This window comes from Fusarium pseudograminearum, chromosome 2 (genome assembly GCF_000303195.2).
Source record: "Fusarium pseudograminearum CS3096 chromosome 2, whole genome shotgun sequence".
In the NCBI taxonomy this organism is placed as follows: Eukaryota; Fungi; Ascomycota; class Sordariomycetes; order Hypocreales; family Nectriaceae; genus Fusarium; species Fusarium pseudograminearum.
The window spans coordinates 1,526,309-1,547,781 of record NC_031952.1 but is presented as its reverse complement, the minus strand read 5'-3'; the positions used below and the strand labels follow the sequence as shown (position 1 = coordinate 1,547,781).

At 51.0% G+C, this 21,473-nt stretch overlaps 6 protein-coding genes across 6 annotated transcripts, besides 2 other annotated features; 2 read left to right on the top strand and 4 right to left on the bottom strand.

The window, feature by feature from the left end:
* Positions 1 to 180: 180 nt before the first annotated feature.
* Positions 181 to 1,356, top strand: FPSE_04644 (uncharacterized protein; the record flags this gene model as incomplete). Its single annotated transcript, XM_009257762.1, has 4 exons — positions 181 to 183; positions 465 to 536; positions 596 to 1,105; positions 1,156 to 1,356. 4 exons carry the CDS (start codon positions 181 to 183, stop codon positions 1,354 to 1,356), a joined length of 786 nt encoding a protein of 261 aa, XP_009256037.1.
* An 886-nt stretch (positions 1,357 to 2,242) lies between these two features.
* Positions 2,243 to 2,931, bottom strand: FPSE_04645 (uncharacterized protein; the record flags this gene model as incomplete). The annotated part of the gene is made up of 6 exons (XM_009257763.1): positions 2,243 to 2,353; positions 2,407 to 2,508; positions 2,565 to 2,636; positions 2,701 to 2,765; positions 2,844 to 2,861; positions 2,922 to 2,931. 6 exons carry the CDS (start codon positions 2,929 to 2,931, stop codon positions 2,243 to 2,245), a joined length of 378 nt encoding a protein of 125 aa, XP_009256038.1.
* A 531-nt stretch (positions 2,932 to 3,462) lies between these two features.
* Positions 3,463 to 3,484: a microsatellite.
* Positions 3,485 to 4,477: 993 nt separating this feature from the next.
* Positions 4,478 to 6,314, bottom strand: FPSE_04646 (uncharacterized protein; the record flags this gene model as incomplete). Its single annotated transcript, XM_009257764.1, has 3 exons — positions 4,478 to 4,828; positions 4,885 to 5,237; positions 5,288 to 6,314. The coding sequence occupies 3 exons, from the start codon at positions 6,312 to 6,314 to the stop codon at positions 4,478 to 4,480; spliced, it is 1,731 nt and encodes a 576-aa protein (XP_009256039.1).
* Positions 4,995 to 5,044: a microsatellite.
* A 1,443-nt stretch (positions 6,315 to 7,757) lies between the features above and the next one.
* Positions 7,758 to 8,993, bottom strand: FPSE_04647 (uncharacterized protein; the record flags this gene model as incomplete). Its single annotated transcript, XM_009257765.1, has 3 exons — positions 7,758 to 8,691; positions 8,750 to 8,934; positions 8,991 to 8,993. 3 exons carry the CDS (start codon positions 8,991 to 8,993, stop codon positions 7,758 to 7,760), a joined length of 1,122 nt encoding a protein of 373 aa, XP_009256040.1.
* Positions 8,994 to 9,610: 617 nt separating this feature from the next.
* Positions 9,611 to 13,770, bottom strand: FPSE_04648 (uncharacterized protein; the record flags this gene model as incomplete). The annotated part of the gene is made up of 5 exons (XM_009257766.1): positions 9,611 to 9,780; positions 9,836 to 13,178; positions 13,232 to 13,518; positions 13,569 to 13,673; positions 13,728 to 13,770. 5 exons carry the CDS (start codon positions 13,768 to 13,770, stop codon positions 9,611 to 9,613), a joined length of 3,948 nt encoding a protein of 1,315 aa, XP_009256041.1.
* Positions 13,771 to 14,621: 851 nt separating this feature from the next.
* On the top strand, positions 14,622 to 21,358 carry FPSE_04649 (uncharacterized protein; the record flags this gene model as incomplete). The annotated part of the gene is made up of 4 exons (XM_009257767.1): positions 14,622 to 14,873; positions 14,934 to 15,258; positions 15,315 to 21,265; positions 21,320 to 21,358. The coding sequence occupies 4 exons, from the start codon at positions 14,622 to 14,624 to the stop codon at positions 21,356 to 21,358; spliced, it is 6,567 nt and encodes a 2,188-aa protein (XP_009256042.1).
* Positions 21,359 to 21,473: the final 115 nt, after the last annotated feature.

Sequence of the window (21,473 nt, the reverse complement as noted above, 5' to 3'; positions counted from 1 at the left end):
AACCTCTCTGAGGCAGATCAAGTGGAGACTTCTTCCGAAAAGCCCCACCAATTTTCAGTAGCCCTAATTATTTTACTTTTCTATTTCGCATCTTTTCTTCTTGATTTTGTTCCATCCACCATTCGTGTCCCGGACTTTGCTCTTCAACCCACGAGCACCTACTAACCCGAACGATTCAAGATGGTGAGTGAATAAAAAACCAACTCGACTCTAATGGCCACAGTTTTGTGAGTCAACTGTGCTTTACGCGCAATTGAAGCCGCAGCGTCGTCTACATTTTGTGGGCGACATTTGCTGTTGGTATTCCGCCAGTAATCGATCACCGTAAAAAAGTGTCGAACTGGTGAAGACTTGGCTGGAGATGCGGCGTGTGCAGAAATGCCATGGCCTATTCTCGTTAGAGTTCAGAGAAGACCTTTTGTTGGCTTGAATGCCTTGCTGATGTCTTCTTTTCTCAATGACAGCCTCCCAAAGCCGGCAAGAAGGTCGCTCCCGCCCCTTTCCCTCAGGGTAAGGCTGGCAAGAAGGCCGCCAAGGTTAGTAAACTCCCATCATGCTTCCTCTCGGGCCATAAAGATCGCTGACAATCATTAAGAACCCTCTCCTCGAGAAGCGACCCCGCAACTACGGTATCGGTCAGGACATCCAGCCCAAGCGAAATGTCTCTCGCATGGTTAAGTGGCCCGAGTATGTCCGTCTTCAGCGCCAGAAGAAGATCCTTCAGATGCGCCTGAAGGTTCCCCCGGCTCTCGCTCAGTTCCAGCACGTCCTCGACCGCAACACTGCTGCCCAGGCTTTCAAGCTCCTCAACAAGTACCGACCTGAGACCAAGGCCGAGAAGAAGGAGCGTCTCCTCCAGGAGGCTACCGCCGTCAAGGAGGGTAAGAAGAAGGAGGATGTCTCCAAGAAGCCCTACACCGTCAAGTACGGTCTCAACCACGTTGTCGGTCTGATTGAGAACAAGAAGGCTTCTCTCGTCCTCATCCCCAACGACGTCGAGCCCATTGAGCTCGTTGTCTTCCTTCCTTCTCTCTGCAAGAAGATGGGTATCCCTTACGCCATTGTCAAGGGCAAGGCCCGTCTCGGAACGGTCGTCCACAAGAAGGTAAGCAAGATCAATCTTGCAAAATCAGAATTATATCTAACAAGTTCCAGACCGCTGCTGTCCTCGCCATCACCGAGGTCCGCTCTGAGGACAAGACTGAGCTCTCCAAGCTCGTCTCCGCTGTCAAGGACGGTTACCTTGAGAAGCACGACCAGGCCCGCCGACAGTGGGGTGGTGGTATCATGGGTGCCAAGGCTCAGATGAAGATCATCAAGAAGCAGAAGGCTCTCGAGGCTGCTACCAAGATCTAAGTCTAATTTGTTTATACCCCCTCAAATGCATTGCGATTATGGGATCAACGGTGTTGCACGGTTCACGGCATGGAAAATGAATGATTTTTCTCGGGTTACTTTTTTTTTCCCATCCCCACTCGCAGTGACATGAGGGGCTGGTCTCCCAACCCTCTTAAAATAGATGATGAACTTGCTTCTTGGACAGGTCTTGACCGTAAATGTGATTGTAGTGCGCCTCATACTTTGCCATTTTCTATGCTGGTATGAGAATTGCCTTCTAAGAGATCCTAGGCTAGGTCTGTTCTACCATTCAAGGGCTAGATTACTGCTTCCCTCGATCTGCTGAAGTGAGATGAGAGCTCAAGACAATGGAAAATCTGTGTTATTTCTGTCCTTCTGGGTACTCATGATAGGATCTAGACTGATATTTTCCGTGTCTACCTACGTAGTAGTACGCAGGTAGGCATTAATGGAGCTCTTGTCCCACAGTCCTGGGTCCAAACCGGTCAGCCGGTCCATTCCGCTACTGTATGTGTGATGTCTAATTCCTATAAGCTGTTCCGGTCCTGATAAGTCTGACACCGAGCTGGCCGGCCAGTCTAAAATCCGCGTAGGGCATTCTATGTCACGTCATCAGATAAGTCTGCAGCGTTTAATGACCCAGTACTACTGACTGGCACTGCGGGGAAGATCGTCAAGCAAAATCACAGTCAAGTCAAACATGAATATGTTGTACCTGAGACCGTACTCTAAATTTCATCGTATCGTCAAAAAACACTGTTCCATTGCCATTGCCATTGCTGCTTTAATTTCCCCTCCTCTCTTGCCCCACTTGGTACATCTGTAGGCTTCGCTTTCATCTCTCAGTCGGGACCAAGGCGTTGAGCAAGCTCGACAAGCTGCTTTAACCGAAAACAAGCTTGAAAAGATCGTTGTAGACGTAGTAGTTGCCAGCTTGGTCGCGTTGAAGCTGGAAGGTTTGGGAGAAGTTCATGGGGTTCTGCTCCTCGTCGATCTGAACCAGATTGTTAGCCATTGCACCGGCATATTGTGCGAGACGAGACATACAAGAAGAGCACCAGTGATGAGGATAATCACTCCACCCTGGTCGTTGGAGGGCTGTGCGTCGAGGGTGGCGACCTTGTGCTTGACCTGCTGGAAGGGGAGGCTCTGTTGCAAGATCGTTAGGAGGTAAGCGTTGGGTTGTGGGCGGAGGAGATACATACGACAAGCTTCTCAGCAATGGCCTCGGCACCGAGGACAGAAGCAGACTCAAATGTGAGCATGGAGTTAGGTCGCTGTCGGGTGAGAGTCAGTAAGCCGTTATTTGTTGCTGCCCACCGCCTGACACGAATTACTCACGTAGAGAGCATTGAGGCCCTTGCGATCAGAGTCAAAGGTGTTGTAGTAGTACTCAACAAACTGCTCTATTTGCGGTGTTAGTGGTCTCATCAATATCGCCAAAGGCAGGCTTGTCGGTCAGCCCATATGGGGTCCAAACGTACTGGCGACCTCCTCAAAGTCTAGAAGTGTGCGCGGTTAGTGTCCAATGTCTTGATCGTTTTCTTGCTGCAGAAACTCACTTCCGGCCATCTTGAAATCTGGGGACCTGTTCGGGTCGGGTAAATCGCTAATGCGTCGGGAGGAGAGGAGCGAGGATGCTTTTGCGACGGAGTCGTTTGTTTGGGTTGGGTTATCGCAAAGTCTGCCCGAGGGGAAGCAACCACGAAAGCAAGAGATGAGATCGATGGTGGGGTTGAGGGGGTACAGTGCAGATTAGGCACAACTTGATGATTCAGTGGGCGGCTGCTATGGAAACCCACTGCAAGCTAGGCCCAGGGCTGTGCCAGGACAGTGCGGCACCGCTATATGCATAAATGGTGGGATGGAGCTTGGATAAGCCGATATTGCGTCTCCACCCCAGACTGGCTGCAGAATAAAACTGCGGCTGCGACTGCGCTTGAAAATATTCTTTTGTCTTCAACAACATTTCCAGCGGCTGCAATTGACTGCCCCAACGGAACTGTCAGGTCACGATGCTTCGAGACTCTGCATGCTGCGCTCTGCACCATCATAATATTCTCGTCACGGGTTAATTCTCACCCAACAACAGTAAGGTACGTTACACGACACGACACGACACGACCTGTGTCTCGTCCAACCCACGATGGACGCGTGCATTCATTCATTTTTTCCCCTGCCCCTTTTATATGATGACAAACTCTTCCATTAAGAACGGCCAACTGAATCTCTATGTTGATTTAAAAAATTATCAAGCTCAACAGTCTGACAAAACTCCTTCACACTCATTAAACATTACAAAAACTTGTCAGAAGCATTGGCTAACTCGACAATCAGTTTAGTAGATTTTTCTCTCGATCTTTGCCTCGAGATCCTCGCTGGCCAGTGTGTCAAAGGCCGTACAAGCCATTGATTGTACACTTGACGCCATAATTAGTTCCTTAATAATGCATTTAATATTGTTTACTGAAATGTTCCATCTTCCTCGTGATAAGCCTGTTGTCTAAAGTCGAATGTAACGTTTTCATTTTGCCTATCTAGGTATCCTCTCGCCATCGCGTCAGGCAACATGTCAGACGCCATCCCGGTTTTACACTTCTTAATAAATGCGTTAAACCATGTCCTATTCTGTCTTATCATCTTATCATATATACAGTAGATCCATTCATTGAGCCATGAGCTAGTTCCTCTGGCTGGTTCAAAGTACTTGCTTTAACCTTCCAGCCTCTAATAGCCTGCTCCCCTCGAAGTAAAGAGTTCCTTGTTTCCTGTAGCGAGAAAAGCAGAGCCTTTTGTTCCAACGCACCCCTTGCTCCCAAAAGGCCAGAAGCATCCAAGGACTCCTTGATCATTGCCAATACACCTTCTCATGTTTTTTTTTTCTTTCGTGGACCGTTTAAATTCAGCCGCAAGTACTCATTCCGGTCATAATCGCAGCTTCTTTCCATGTGATAATCCACCAGTCTATATCGAATCTGCTTGTACCACCCCACCCGCCTTAAGATCCAACAGCAGCTTCTTTTGGGGGCGCTGCTGGAGATTCTATCGTCATCTTCGGGGTTCAGTTGCCATGATTATTCTAGACAAGAGGAACGTCGTGCCAGTTGACTGGATGCTTCTATAGCTCTTCCTCGTCGTCAATCTTTGGTTTTTGCACCTCAGTGTTGGAGGGTGTTCCAGGTCCGGATCCCGTAGATGGCGCTGTATCCAACTCTGTCTTCAAGCTTGAGCCTGATCCAAAGATGATACCGTCGGCCCCGTAGTCAACGCTAGGCCTGTACTTCTTGAGTGGACTCTGGAAAGTAGACTTGCTAGGGGTATCAAGACTCGCTGCATTTGACAAGCTGTTGTTTGCAGGAGATCCTCCAGCAGTAGGTGCCAATGAGATGGATGAGTTGACAGTGTTGTTATTCTGTGATGCTGGAGACGCAGCTATGCTATCTGGGTCCGCGGAATGCGCCCTCTTGAGCTACATTCAGAACGTTAGATCAGGGGGGGCTCGGATGATAATCATGGCAAACTTACGTGAATGCGGTCGACGCCATCAGCAAGCTCGCCCTGGAATTTAGCATCTTCTGGGGCAAGTTTGGTGTCTACGTCCTTATCGTAGGCTTCCTCCATCTTGCCCAGGTTTGCGTCGTCGTCGTCATCGTCATCATCGCTGTCATCGGCGATATTACCGTTGCTCTTCTTTCGAGCCTTACGACGTCTTGAGGCTTCACTGGCTTGGTCGCGGAAGGCAGAGAAGCCAACGGTGCCACCAGCCTTGAGAGGTCCCAGGTTAGAGAAGTCAAGTTGACCCGATCTTCGCTTGACGGAGCTTGGTGTTGTCTGGGGGTTCTTTGATGACTGAATCACGCCCAGCTTTTGCAGTTGTCCTACAACTATTTGTTAGCATATACAATCCAGACTACGGTATGCCACTTACGCTCTCCGCGGTAGAAAAAGGTAAACACTGCGTAAGGTTTGTCTGGGCCGTCAATGCCTGTGACAGTTTGTGTGCTGATAGTTTTAGGATCGAGAGTTTTGGGCTTGGCGAAACTCGTAGTGTGTTCAACATCAGCGTCGATGCCGTTGCCTTCTTTGGACCCCATGTCGTCTTCATCGCCATCGTGGGCGTCAAATTGTGGTGAATACTCGCCCTTCTTAATTTCGCCTGAGGCGAGGACGCGGAACATAGCCACTTTGATTTGACCAGTCGCCTCAGGTGGCTCGTCGTCGTCGTCGGACCAAGAATCGGAGTCGTCTAGAACAGCCTCAATAGGAGACTTGTCATCAGCGCCGTAGCGTAGTGTGCTCCTTCGACTCGAAGATCCTTCCTCTATGTCGGCGCTAGCGTTTCCTTCAAGAGCTCCTTGTCGTCGTCGACGCTTCTCGAACTTCTGACGACGCTTTTCTAGCTTCTCAGCGGCATCGTGTCCTTGTAGATCCAAGCCGTTAAGCCATCGCTCCAGGCCAACTTCGCGGAACAAGAACTCGCGCTCGGCCAGACCGCCGCCTTCAGCATCTGGGACCTGAACCCAGCGGCTGTTCACCCAAGTTTCTTCGCCGGGTCGTAGCAGAGTGGCAACTTCTTCCTTGGCTCGGCCGTCAAAGTAGATGTAGGCAGCGATGGTCTCGTTCTCGGAATTGGTCATGGGAATATAGGGGTTGACTACGCCGGTTGACTTGCCCCGTTCGCCAGTGTTAAGCCCACCGACGAACTGAGGCTTTGGGTAAGGGTTCTCATCACTGGGCTTGGGGGTTGAGTATGGAATAGGCAGGCCTGGAGTAAGGAGCGTAATGGAGATGGCGAATTTAGCAGGCTCGGGTTTGTTTGACTCGGCGAGCTGAGGTTGGGGTACAGGAATGTAGGTGCTGATCCGCGAGAGACGAGATTGTTTCTGCATGCCATGCTCTGGCAGCGGGGCAGAATTCGCATGGATGCTGACCGCAATGCCCTTGAAGCAGGGCATCGTGGCGGTATGTGCTAAGGACGGACTGGTTTGTATAATCGAGGTGAGGGGAGACAGAGATGATGATAACGGCGAGGGAGATCTAAGGTTTGGTCGTCAAGTCTGGTCTCGTTTGGGCTCGCTGAATGTTGGGCTGGTCAGGGCTAGGCTGGCGCGAAATGCAAGCAGCAAAGGCAGTCGGACAGTCGCTTGCCGGTGCTTAACTCAGCGCATGCGGTCAGGTCGGTGTGCTTCAGGGCTTGTCGTAAATGTTCAGACGTGGTTCGGGAGACGTCGAGAGGAACAAGCGGGTGGGCGGTGGAGGTAGTCGCTGGCTGTAGTTGGTCCCGCAACAGAGTCCAAGTGAATCGAACTAGTAATGGCGGTCGGTACGTAGCGGTAGCGGCACGGTACCTGCTGCTGTCGTGGTAGCAGTGAGGTGGCCGGGCGTGGGAGACTGAGGTGGGTTGGTGGTGGAGACAATGAGCAATTCAAAGGTCCAAGGTCATATTTCTTATACGAGGACTGATATAACGAGGGAGACAATAGCCAGTATCTGACGAAGCAAGTATCTACTAGGTTCAAGGTAACAGATGTACTGCAAACTCGACTGGCAAACCGAGACGAACCAAGCGGGTGCTGTTTGTTCACGGGAAAGAAAGTGGAGGGGCTAAGTTACCCATGTGAAGAGAAGAGATAGGGATCTAGATCAGCCAGAGCATGGGTGTTCCTTACAATATGGAGGGGTTGGACGTGGGTGCCCGCTATAAAATTCGTTGGCGATTGCGGGCAGGCCTACCTAACCTTGAAGCCCAGGTACAATAAGAAATGTGAGAAGGGGTGCGTTGGTCAATATGAATATTGTGTGCATGTGCTAGGTAAATGGTTACTTGAAAAAGAAAAGAAACTTTCTCTATGTGCTGTGATTACTCGTAAACTAAACAATGGGAAACTTTAGAAACGGCTAGCCGCCATTGTTGCTCGTGATGCAGCGTCAATTAACTCGAACGCAGCCTGGATTCAAATGCGGACCCTACAATTCAACCTTACCCTCGAACACATAGCTTTTAACCTCTAGAAGCGTTCCTAACATGAAAAAAAAAAGCGTATTATCCAAGGTATGTTCCGGGCGGGATCCTATAACTAAACTTTACTCTGTGCCTCGTATGAGCTCGTCATAGAATGGCACCTCAAGTTGGCATACACCTTAATTCGTCATGACCCAATTGAAATCCCCATACCTCCGAACAGACACTCAACATGGTATAACTTCAATTGCGTTTATGCCCTACATTGTGACTATTGGTACAAGGCAACCTCTTTTTTTTAACGTTGTATAAACCATCAAATGGTATAACTTCAATTTCTCATTAGGTAGTCTATCATTCATATTATAAGACATGGGTATCTGCATCTACCGCTTCGCGTACAGCTGCCCCTGATCAGTACACATCACACCCTGTCTCATAGTCTGTTGCGTGATGCTCGCCGTCGAATACTCAAAGTACCTTCCTCGCTATAGCTCGTGCCAATACCCGAGTCCCTGTGTTGCACATCCTCCTCGTCCTTGTCGTCAAAACTCCCATCGTCTTCATCATCAGCATCAGCTCCTGGTCGAGGAATTTCCGACAGGGGCTGTTCGGGATCCTGTTCTGGTTTGATGTCCGGCTCGTACTTGAGAGGCTGTTGCTTGCCATACGTGGGAAAGGTCTCTTCGTGGTCTGTGAGCTCGTCTTCGTGGTCATCCCTCAAACCCTTGAGCCTCCTGATTTTGGCATCGTCTTTTCCAGGTGGCCCTGAGGCAACGCTCCATATTCCCCACGCCACACCCATGAAGATAACTTCAAAGGCCCAGAAAACAACGGTTAAAGCCAGGAATGTTGAAATACGATAGTGAACCATCATCCAGCGAAGCCCGCGAAGTTGAGCTGTGAGCTGCAGGTAGGCATTGTACACCTGGATCGTCTGTCCTGCCTCCACCTCAATGTATGCCGACTTGGGTAACAACGAATCCTTTGAGAAGGAGACTCGCTCGGCCAATGGGATGATGACAGAGTTGATGCTCGATCCCGGGGTAAACAGGTGGTAAATCAGAAACAGGACACGGGATGCTACAGACACGAGCGGATCAACGTAAGGGAACAGAGCAGGCCTGCGGGAACTGAACAATACATTGGCTTGTCCAAAACCTTCGTGTGACGACGCATGCTGTTCGGCCTGAGCGTGGAGCCAAACGTCAGCTTTGGCGCCGAGCATGTGCAGGCTGATCATAAAGTTACCGCGCTCCACGTTTGGGACCGAGCGCGGCATGGATAGTAATAGCGACACATCATACTCTTGCTGCGTTTTCATGGGCGGCGTTTGGAGCGATGCAATTCCATATGGGTTAATTCCAGAGCTAAACCCAGCAATATCAGCGACCCAGGTAGGTCAGTTGCAGAATCAAAATTACGTACCCATATTGAAGATGCACCGGCAAAGTGACAACCTCATGAGGCAGGAAATTCTGAAAGAATAGCACCGAAGCAATTGCAGCAGTACAAAAGAGAGTTGCGGCTGTCGAGACGAGGAGGACAGTGTTAACAACAGCTCGTTGAACAGGCTTAGATGTGACGACGCGGGCTGTCTCTTGAAGTGTTTCCTTTGCAGACACGATCAGTCATACGTAATTCAGTAAATATCGCCAGTATAACTCACCATGCTGAGCCTAATTAACTCATCAACTGGGACGAGACGAATTATGGTTTGAGAGAAGGGAACAAGAGTGGCACACGACAAGGGAGGAAAGGTCCAAGGGAGTCAGTGAGTGAGCGAGTGGCATGTGAAGGCGACAAGCAACAGCAAGCTGCAACCCACATTGGAGTTGGACAGGGATGGATGGACAAGGAAGCTTAGCTCTGGCAGCTCTAACGTCATAGGTCTTATTATACACAGCTCTTCTGCTCACTTCACAATATTTACTCCGTATGTTGTGTAACTTCACATTAGTAATATTCACAATGATTCTGACGGCAAATCAACCGTGTTAATTTAACATTAGGAAATAGTCAGGTGCTCTCTAATCGTACTAGTAATAAACATCAAAAACAACAAAAGCATTCGTTTCAGTCTTTTAAACAATCGTAACATGACAACAATCCCTCAATCCGAGCCTGAGGTCCAAACCAAATAAATGCTGTGTCGAAAACAGCAAACCGAAAGGTATATAAATCAAGTCGTCAATCAATTGCATCAATACCGCAACCGCAATATAAGAAACATGGTCATCCGGAAAACGTTGCGCAAATAACCGCTCAGTCGCTCACATCATAGTAAAGTTAGCATGCCGCAAGGTAGTTACTTGGGACCAGCCCAACGCTTCCATCTCCGCCATGGACTTCTGCCTCCCACCATCCGTCGTCTTGGTGACGCAGGACGGCAAGATAATCGCCCTTGGCAAAGCCTAGCTCCTCGGGAATGGCGGCTTGGTACATGTACAGAGCGCGTGCTAATAATTGTGTTAGTATCAAAAATCAACAACTTGTGGTCAAGAATAGACTTACCATAATGCAGAATAGCTCTGCCGTCAGGAGTGTACAGTCGTGAAGGATCAGCAACGCTCTGGCTGCGCTGACGGGTGCTACCATCATCGTAGTAGCTGTTGGCCCTAGAAGCAGGGCGGCTGCCTCCACTTCTCACAGAACCATAAGGATCCGAAACCGGCGCCAGTTGAATTGCCATATCGCTGCCTGCATAGCCGCTCCCAGGTCGGCTCTGCTGACCGTAAGGCGAAGGGGAGGGCCCACGACTGGCCGGGGATTGGGGGTAGTAACCTTGAGCAGAGCCGTGCTTCTGTGGTGAGCTCATAACGGAGGGAGAGCGTTGGCTAGCCGCATAAGGGTTTGGAGATACCGATCTATAACTCATGTTGTCGTTAATCGGTGGTTGGGGAGAAACACTCCTGGCTGGAGCTGGAGCTGGCGAGGTAGCTCTGGGCATATCGGTGCCTCTAGTGCCTGGTCGTGAGCCTGGTGATGTGCCGTAAATACCAGATCCTCCGCGCGACATGTCGCTTCCTCTCGTGCCGGGCCGTGAAAGGGGACTGGCATTGAAGCCTCGCGTGTCCGGACGAGACATGTCAGTTGCCCTTGTTCCTGATCGTGCAGGCGATGTACCATAACCGGCAGGTTCTCCTCGGCCCATTTCGGTACCTCGAGTGCCTGGTCGAGACATGGACGCTGAACTATAGCTTCCAGACTCACCCCTACCGTGTGTAGCAGTTCTAGTGGCGGGTCGCGAAGCAGTTGGTGGAACACTTTGGCTTAAAGATGGCTCTGCTCGTTTGGCTTCCGTGGCACGAGTATTGGTTCTCGAGGAAGTGCTGTTAAACGTTCCTGGTGTACTGCCTCCATTCTCGAACATGCTGCGTGTTTGCGACGTAGCCTTCTTCGTGGCCTCCTTCATCGCCCTTGAGGTGACGGCAGGCGGTGGAACGCCCAAGCGTGATGTCGGTGTTTGATACGATGGTGGGGGCGTTCCTCTCTTTGCCGCCGCGATATCAGGGTTCGAAGCAGTTGGTGCTGGTCGAGTGGCAGAAGCTTGCCGCGAGGCGGCTTCAGAACCCGATGCTGGGGTAGCAATGCCAGAATAATGATCAGCTGAGACCCTCATCGAGGAATTCTTGCCCAAGGTAACGCCCTTAAGTTCCGCGAGGGCAAGTGCGATAGGGTCCATCTCTTCTGCAGGCTCTTGAGCTGTGGCAGCACCGGGCGTCTTTTTCGTGTCAGGGGTTGACACTGGGAAGACATTCTGCCCAACACCAAGAGCTAGACTGGCGTTGGCGTCAATTGGCTCAGGACTCTGAGTACGTTCTTGAGTCACCACATTGTTTGTTGGCTCTTGAGTCTGCGGCTGGGGTCTGCGAACCGGGCTGCTCAAGCTTGGAGTGTTTGATGCGTGCCAAGTGTTCCTGTTTGGCTGCTGGAGTTCCTTCTGGCTCTTGCGTCTAAAAGGACTGTGATTCTTAAGGAAACCGCCACTCTTCTTCTTAGCAACCAGTTTAACAGGACTGGTAGCAGGGGTGACAGCGGCGCGTGTAGGTGCAGGGGCGGCAGCAACTGGAGTAGGGGCTGGCTTGGGAGCTGGAGTGAGAGCCGGAGCTGGCGTTGGCGTTGGAACTGATGCGCGTGTTTGGACAGGAGCAGGTGCGCGTGCTTGCACAGGAGCTGGTGCCGATGCTGCAACTGGTGCCGGTGCGCGTGACTGTACGGGAGCTGGTGCAGGCGCTGTAACAGGTGGAGGTGCTCGTGTTTGTACAGGAGCTGGCGCGGGGGCGGGAGCTGGATCCTGTCTGATGGGATCCTGCTTAACAGGCGAGGTCTTACCGCTCGGGGGTTCGACGCTAGAGAACGAGTTCGGGTTCGAGTAATCACTATGCGAGTCCCTGCTCGAAGGTCGAGCCGATGTTACCTGCGAACTGTGATCTGAGATTGGGCTTGGGCCCGTCCTGCAGAGCATAGTCATGCCCTCCATGGGATAGGGATCATGGGGAACCGCCGAAACCGCACCGTGCTGGTTAGCATCATATGCAGTATAGGTTGTAGGTTGCTGACGGCGGGAAGGGTCCTCAATAGGTCTTCGTAGCTCCAAAGAAGTTCTGGCATCTGGTACCTGTCTTGTGTCGACACTAGGTCGAGATTGCATCGAAGGTCGCACTTCCCCAGAGTAACGCATTTCCAAAGAAGGTCTGGGTTCGTGTTGTCGCATATTTGCGTTCCTCATGTCTGTAGGTCGCATCTCCAACGGTCTCATTTGCTGTTGCATACGATGATCCGCGCTCTGAGGGGCCTGCTGAGAAAGGTGCTGGCGTTGCGGAGAGTATTGTTGTTGAGGTTGATGCTGCAGTTGAGCGGGATGCTGAGAAGGACGCTGTGGCTGAGACGAACGCTGCGATTGAGAAGGGTATTGAAGCTGAGAAGGGTGTTGTAGCTGAGAAGGATGCTGCAGTTGTGAGTGATGGTGTGGTTGAGAAGAGTGCTGCAACTGAGAAGGGTGCTGTAGCTGGGACGGACGCTGCATCTGGGAGGGCCGTTGAAGCTGAGAGTGGTGTTGAAGCTGGGAGGGATGCTGTAGTTGAGAGGAATGTTGCATCTGAGATTGGTGTTGTTGACGTTGCTGAGGAGCCGCCTGGATCTGTTGGGGCTGGGTCTTCTGAGGACCAATTTGGAGTATATCGTCAGGAGGCAGCGTGGCCGACTTCTGAACTGGAGCATTGGGTTCGCGCTTGGCCGGGGCGTTATCCTTGTGTGCCAGCTCCTTTGCCAATGCAGAGTTCGGATCATGATGCGACTCAAAGGTTGATGGTTGAGGAGAGGACGATCTGAAAGCAGGGTTGATCATGCGAGGGAACTGGGCTACTGAGTAGTTGTCGTCCTCTGACGTCTCAGACTGGTTGTCTGTCACGTCCCCACGGCAAAAGTTGATGTACTTGGGTGCATCTGGGATCTCTTGTCCGGTCCCCTTCTCAGTGATAAAGGTGATGATATCCTTCTCCACATCCATAACCTCTAAAGACAGTCGAATCTTTTCACATGACGAATCATCGCTGACACATACCGTTGAGGCAATGTTCGCAAATGTCCACATACTGCTCTTAGTAAAGTCCAGACGCTCTTCTTCGAGGTCTTGAAATTTGTCGGCAGCCGCCTTCCATTCTCTGTTCCATCGGGCTGTCGTATCCTCGAGTGCTTTGACGGCATTTTCGTATTCGGTGCTGGAAGCGGCGAGAGCTATCTGTGTCTTTTCTAGTTTGGCTTTGTTGCGACGTTCTTCTTGGCCCATGACCATGTGGCCCTGGGCAAGGTATCCTTTGATCTTTAAACACTCTTGCTCATACTTGTCTCTTGTCTGTGGCTCTGTTAGTTTAAATTGGTCAGAATAGGCGGTATCGAAAATCTGACCTTGTTGACTTGTTGTGTCTGCTGCATCTTGACCTTGAGTAGTTTTTCGACAGTATTTTGTATAATCTTCCGGCGCTCCTTCATTCCACCAGTAAAAGCAGCTAGTGGTTCTTCGAGTTCAGACTTCATCTCTGCACCGATAAGCTGATGCTGCTTGGCCATCTGTTCCACTTCGCCTCGGACGGTATCCAAGGATGTCTTTAGTGTACCGGATTCTTGAGAACCCAGGGCCTTGCGGCTAAGATTTAGTAGTTTGCGGGAGTATTCCTCTTCGATCGATGCCCGAGCTGTGTTGTATTAGTTATCGTTTGAGGGGAGTACGTGGATGTAGGCATACCGCCATAGAATGCTCGCAATTCATCGCATGTTGTCTTGGCCGCAGTCATGCGACTGAGCAAAGGTGTGACTCCGGCATCTTCTTTACCCCAAAAGTTGTTTGCGACTGGGATTCATGTATCAGCCAAAGGCAAATTGTGTTCAATTGAGTTCTGCTTACAAGACAGCGCAACGGCTGGGGTATCAATCGTTGAGCCAGGCATGATGCCTAAATGAAACTCAATCACCTAAAAAATTGTTGATCGGCAATTCGTAGCGAAGTACTTTAACAAATAGACAGTGATAATAAAGGACCAGCCTCAGTCGTGCTGTACTCCACACTAATGATGGAGGAAGCGAGACACGAGATGAGTAGCTGGTTCAATGGTGTTAAAGAAAGCGGTGATGGACCTGGCTAGATTGTTTTGGTGGCATGTTGTCGTTGGCAGGGCGACAGCAGAAGCACTGACCACCTCTGTGTCTATCAAACCTGGCTACCTGGCACTTCAACGTCGATTTGAGCGGCACGTGATGCGGGTGTGGAGTGGAGCCTCTTGACGGATCGGGATTTGCCGTCCTCCGGTACCTTGTCATTTTCAGTTACTGTACCTTGTCCTCCAACCCAACATCGACCACCACTCTGAGTACGGACTGTCTTGACGATATCGATACTTGCATTACCACGCGCCATACATACTCTGCATTCCGCTGGATCCTCTTGACGCCGAATTGCTGCAGGCCTCCCCCCCGAGATATATAGTTTGCTGCGTTTTCGGCGATCTCTTTCCGACGAGTACTGAGTTCGACACGTACCTCGATCTCCACCTTCAAGTCGAGTCCAACTCACGAGTCTCTCCGTATCGAATCCGGTTGCACGATCGCACAATATCTAGATCTGCTATCACGCCCCCCATTCGCTGCTTCGTTTGGCCGCTCCCCCATGTAGGAATCTTATATATCGACCCAGCCTCCTACACACTTCCCCGCTCGCAAGCTTCGTGAGCCTCCCGGCCTGCCACCACACCAAGAGCAGGTGCTCCATCATCTCATCCCCCTCCGCAGCGAATATACCTCCATGGTCCCACCACCTCGAGCGGGATCATTTTCGCCCAATCCTGCGCAGACACTACAGACGGGTGCGAGCCATTCACCTCACCCATCGCAGGCTGCCATTCTCAGTGCTGGCGCAAGCCCCAGCGCCAGCAGTCCAACGGGCACCAACTCCTTAACCAAAATTGTTGTGGCCCAGGTCTATCTACTTCTCAGCACTATCAAGGAGGATAAGGACCGCGCAAAGTGGGAATTGCAGGTTGACCAATTGAAGAAGGTTTGGCTACGTTTATCCCTGTGAAGCTCCAAGTTTGCTAACGTCACATTCACATTATAGCTCATCGATGAACACGGTATGGAAGTCTTTTCAAAGTATTTCACCCGGCTCGTTGCCGGCAATGCGCCGCAAATATTCCCTGGCCTCAACAGGCCCGTGTCAAACCCAGGCAACTACCATATCCTTGTAGGCGAGATGCGAAAGATTTCACACGATGTCGACCAAGCAAGTAAAATCGCCGAGTCCATTGAAAGTGGCACCGAAGACATCTTTCGTGACTTTGATCTCTCGACCTTTATGGAACATTTCAAGCTCGATGCATTGGAGAAGACATTGTTAGCTTTGGCTTTTAAGCTTGGTTCAAGGGCAGATCTAAAGACCAAAGGTAAGCGCACGCACCTACCACAAAGTACCCCATCCATTGTACTTATCCATTAGCAGCCGATGCCATATTATCTACCAACTTTCCCTCTTTCCTCGACATTATATCCCGACCTACTCTTGACGCACACGCCGACCTTTCCCCCCCTTTTATCGCCATGATCGTCGACCGATTTCTTCAATATAACCCTCCTAGCTTCAATGCCTCTGCCAGACGCGATCTAGAGACATCTGTCACGAAGCGATGGCTCGGTCAGACCCCAGAGCAAACGCCGCCGTCCGAGATTCTTGCTGCCCTCGATCTAAGCAGGGTACTTGCCGATCGACCCTCCAATGGGCTGGTCAAGTACATTCAAAAGACAGGCATCGAGCTTACTAGGGATGAGGAAACATGTGTTTCGTACTTACAGAACCGGCCCAGTGGCCTGCAGTTAGGTCCCGAACAGATCTCGGCCGCTATGACCTTCACAGCCATCAGCCAAACCTCCCAACAAGATCCGAGCATCTTGGTTGGCGCCTTGAGACGAGTTCTTCCGAAAACATTCGATTGGATGGAGGTGATTGTCTTGTTTGACCAGCCCTCAGCCCGTGTTTCTTCTCAGCAATTCTTGCGTCTTTACCAAGCCTTTTTGCCCATCGCACAGGACTCCAAGTCTGGCTTCGATATCCAGAGGTTGTGGGGCGGTGTCTGGAGAAACCCGGAGGCTCAGCTCTCTTTTGTTAGTGCCTATGCCTCCTTGGTTCCGGAACAGCTGGATGCGACAACAATCCCCGGGCTCCAGCGCAGTATCACTATCGATGATTACGCCAATTCTCCTCCCAATGTACAAGAGCGAGCGGCTGTTGCTGTCAAGCATCCGCTCGTTTCTGTTGCCGCACTTTCCTCCATCTTCAACGTTGCGCTCAGTTCTGTCATGGCTTCCACTAGTATTGAGGCCAAGAGGCTTTTCCAGGAAGTGGTTGTTCCTAATCTGGACATTTTCCTGGTCTCTGCCTTCGAAGTCCCCCGGCAACACTGGGCTCCGATGGCTATGGAAACTCTTGGCTCTCTGTTTGAGAACTTCCTCTACAAACGTTCGCCCGAATACGATTTTGTTCTCGATAGCCTCTGGAGAAAGGATAAGGACTGGGTCATCCAACGCTTGATTGATGCTCACGCTATCAAGCCAGTTGATCTTCCGCTCGTTTTCGAACACGCCGTGAAGCATAACTGGCTAGACTCGCTGGTATACTTGCCCAATGGTTTCGGTATTGATTTAGCTGCCCTGGCACACGCTGAAGGATATCTGGATCTATCCAAGTGGGCTCGCAACAATGCTGAACGAAGTGCTGAAATTGCCCGCACTCTTGTGCAGTTCCTAATGATCAAAGCGAATCTGGAAAGTCAATATCAACGAGGGGGTGCCGACGGACAACCTGCTATTAAGAATTCCACAACCCTTCAAGTCCGCACCGTATCAGCGTTACTCCGAATCCTCGAAGACTTTTTGCCAAACCCTCCGGTTCCCGAACTAATCGTCGTTCAGCGCCATTGTATCATTGCCTACCCACGGTTGATCAACTACGGCGAAGGTTACGATGACCTCATTGACGCTAACGGCAGGGATGGAAACGCACTATCACCAATTGCCAACGGCAGGATGGAAGAGCATTACAAGAAGATGTATAGTGAAGAAGTCCAAGTCCGCAATATCGTCGAGGTCCTCAGCCAGTACAAGCATTCCAGGGACCCTCTCGATCAAGATGTGTTTGCTTGCATGATCCATGGGCTCTTCGATGAGTATAGTCATTATGGGGATTATCCATTGGAGGCCCTCGCTACTACCGCGGTTCTCTTTGGCGGAATTATCTCCCATAAGCTTGTGTCTAATCTACCTCTTCAGATCGGACTGGGCATGATTTTGGAAGCCGTCCGAGATCACTCTCAGGAGGATCCCATGTACAAATTTGGTCTTCAGGCACTGATGCAGCTGTTCGTTCGATTCCGAGAGTGGCCTAGCTTTTGCAGACAACTGTGTCAAATTCCGGGACTCCATAACACGGAGGCCTTCAGAAAGGCAGAGGAGGTCGTTCGCGAACACGAAGAGGAGCTTTCGCGTGGACGCAACGGTGCTGGAACACCCCATGGGCTGGGATTCCAGGGCGAAACATTCCCGAATGGAAACGTTGAAGAGCTTGCGAGTGCCGACCGTCAAGCACCCGCATTCGCCTCTCTTAATGTTGACCCACCACCTCCCGATGTTGAATTCGAAGATCCGGATGAAGGCGCTCAGGACAAGGTACAGTTTGTTCTTAACAACATTACTGAGGGGACGATCCGGGAGATGTGTCAAGAACTCCGAGAGACTATGGAACGTCGGCACCAGCAATGGTTCGCCAGCCACCTGGTCGAGGAACGTGCCAAAATGCAGCCAAATTACCATCACGTGTACCTTGAACTAGTCAGGTTGCTCGAGGACAGGGCTCTTTGGAGCGAGGTTTTGCGAGAGACTTATGTCAGCGTATGTCGCATGTTGAACTCCGAAGCAACGATGCAGAACTCAACCGAGAGGACTCATCTCAAAAACCTCGGCGGATGGTTAGGTCTCTTGACACTGGCGCGAGATCGCCCTATCAAGCACAAGAACATCGCGTTCAAGCAGCTTTTGATCGAGGCACATGACACTAAACGGCTCATTGTTGTCATACCTTTCGTATGTAAGGTACTGACACAAGGCGCTACGTCAGCAGTTTTCAGGCCTCCGAATCCCTGGCTCATGGACATCATCCATTTGCTGATTGAACTTTATCACAATGCTGAATTGAAGCTCAACCTTAAATTCGAAATTGAGGTTTTGTGTAAGGGCTTGAACCTAGATCACAAGAGCATTGAGCCTTCTGGCGAGATTCTGAACCGACCCGTCGTCGTTGAAGAGCCAGCGGACGTCTTGCCTACCGAACAGCTCGATGCCTTCGAGAATCTGTCGTTGAATGGTATTGGTTCCACTGTCGGTGCTGGGCTCTCGCCTCAAACTCTTGCACCTACCATCCCAGACCTTGGTCCATTAATTAATATCCCCCCTACTAATGAGATGGTGGTCAGCACCACCCGACTTCACGAGATTGTTCGTACGGCGCTCAGCCGCGCATTGCAGGACATTATTCAGCCTGTTGTTGACCGGTCAGTTACCATCGCCGCAATTTCAACCCAGCAGATGATCCACAAGGACTTTGCCATTGAGCCTGATGAGAACCGAGTACGAACCTCGGCTATAAGTATGGTGAAGGCCACAGCCGGAAGCCTTGCTCTCGTCACATCCAAGGAGCCTCTTCGTGCCAACTTCACTAATTACATGCGAAACCTCTCGAACGACCTTCCTCAGGGACTTCCCGAAGGCACGATCATCATGTGCGTCAACTCCAACTTGGACCTGGCTTGCAACATTATCGAGAAGCAGGCTGAAGAGAGAGCTGTCCCCGAAATTGAGGAAATGATTGAATCCGAACTTGAGGCTCGTCGAAGACACCGCATTCAGAGGCCCACCGATCCTTATTTCGACTCGAGCCTCAGCCGGTGGGCTATGGCCATTCCCCACCCCTACAAGCTTTCGCCAAACATTAATGGCTTAAACCATGAGCAAATGGCTATATATGAAGACTTTGCTCGGCAACCACGCAGTGCCACTCTCCCCACACCTTCCCACGGCCAGTCAGCCTCCGATGCTACTAGGTCAATGGCAAACGAGGTTTTGCAGGAGCCATTCACCACAGTCCCCAACATCCCAACGCCTGCAGAGACTCCTTCGATTCAGCAGCACTTGGGCGCTCAGATGCAACCCTATGCACCCGTTCATAGTGGCGGTAACACCATGTCTAACGGAAGGTCGCCCGGGTTCCAGATGAATGTTCAGAGCTTGGCTGAGCGAGTGAACAAATTGCTTCAAGAACTCGTCAGGGTGGCTAACGAATCACCCGAGGAGCACTTCCAGGGCTTGCCACGACCTCATTCTCTTCTGGATGTCGTCGATGCGCTAGTACAACATATCATCAAGACATCACAGAACTCGGAGGAATTTGCAATCTACGCTGCGGAACAAATCACTGGTCTTATCTTCTCGCAGGTGGATGACAATTTGACTCTTGAGAGCTTAGTCCACGTGTTGGAAACATTGAGGAAGATCTCTGGTCCTGCTCTTAACAGCCGTATCCGAACTCTCTTCAGCCAGCAGGCTGGTTCCACCTTCTTGAACCTACCCTTACTTGCAGCGTTGGTCCGAACGGATCTTTTGGAGTGGAGGAGTATCGATCTAGCTATGACCAAGGCACTTCAGGCTCGCAAGGAAGGCTCCCTCGACTTCTTGGAGCACATGCTCGATCTCACTCTTCTCGACGCTCGCCCGATCGCTCTGTACGCCGACTTTGCCTCCACCTTGGAGGCAGCTTGGGTTTGGGTTTTGGAGGACCCCGACTCCTCTGCTGGTCAACGAATCAAGTCGAAGCTGATCAACTCAGGCCTCACACGCCCGACACCGGTCGATAACCAAGCTCTCTTCAAGCACGACCAGATAGAGTATGTGTTTGACGAATGGATTCGACTCTGCCATAACCACAATGCATCCGACAAGATTATCGCGGCCTTTGTGCAGCAACTGCAGAACAACCAGGTTCTGCAAACTCGTGATGACTTTTTCGTCTTCATCCGTGTCGCGCTTGATATTTCTGCCGACCGGTTTGAATACATCGTCCGCACTGGATCTCTTGGGGATGCCTACGTGATGGTGGACGCACTTTCTAAGCTCATCGGAACTTTTATTGGTATGGGTTTCGAGCCAACATCCACTCGCCCGGCTTTCATCGACTCGGTTCTGTCGCTCATTGAGCTTATCCTTACCAACCACCATGTCAAGCGCGGAGAGGAGTTGAACCAAAGAGTTTTCTTCCGCCTCCTGTCTATGCTTTTCCATGAGATTCAGACCATCTCTGAGGCCTTGTCGGAAGACGAACGCCGTGAGGTTCTGGTCAAGATGGCAGGTCGACTCAACAAGATCGGGCCTGCTTTTGCTCCTGGCTTTATCTACGGCTGGCTCTCTCTCGTCCAGCATCGCGCTTTTATGCCTATCATTTTACAGCTGCCCGATGGTGCTGGCTGGACACCCTTCGCCATACTTGTTTGCCAGTTACTTGATACTCTGGGTGATCAACTCAAGGTATTCGAGGTTTCAAACATTGCAAAGGACATTTACCGGGCTACGTTCAAGCTTCTCATCATTCTGCACCATGACTTCCCTGAGTTTGTGGCGGCCAATCACATCAGGCTATGCGCAAGCATCCCGCCTCATTGCACACAGCTCATCAACGCTGTCTTGGCTGCTACCCCTCATCAGATCCCTAGGATCAACGATTCCAATGCCAAAGACCAGGCCGACGAGACACATGTTCACCCTGGCCTCCTCCACGAAGCCGCTTCCGTGCTCCAGGATCGGGGACTCCTGAACGCCATCGACCAAGCGCTTCAGAGTGGCCCGACAGAAGACATTGTTGCTAATATCACACATGCCATGGCACAGGACACTCGCAAAACGACAACTTACGGCCATGTCCCTGTCGATGCCAACATGGCGGTCATCGATGCTGTTAACATCTACACTGGACAACATGCCGCGGAAAAGGCAGCACAAGCAGGCACTGCAGTGTCTGTGACCGGCGACGAACACGAAGTGACCCTCCTTTCTATGATCCTCCATGAGCTCTCTGCTGAGGCTAGATATTATCTCCTTGTCAGTGTGGTCAACCAACTTCGATTCCCCAATGCGCACACCACTTTTTTCCGACAGGCGCTTCTGCACTTTTTTGGCAAGGACCTTGATGATCCTGAAGAGAACGAGATTCGCCAGGAGATCACCCGAGTACTGCTTGAGAGGCTGGTTAGTTTCTGGCCTCAGCCATGGGGACTCCTCTACACTGTCGTAGAACTTATGAAGAACGAAAAGTACATGTTCTTCGATCTCCCCTTTATTAAGGCAACTCCTGACGTAAGTCCAAGCCGCATGCTCCTTTGTTGTCTTGAAACTAACATGCATTATCAGGTTGCCGAGAAATTCTCACGAGTACTTACACAAGCATAAGCTGGACGTCACCTTCTCAGACTAGAATGATTGGGGCACCGCGACACAAGGAGGAAATTATAGGAGAATCATAATATGCTATCAATCGGGGTTTTTGGTTTGGGAGGCGGTGCAT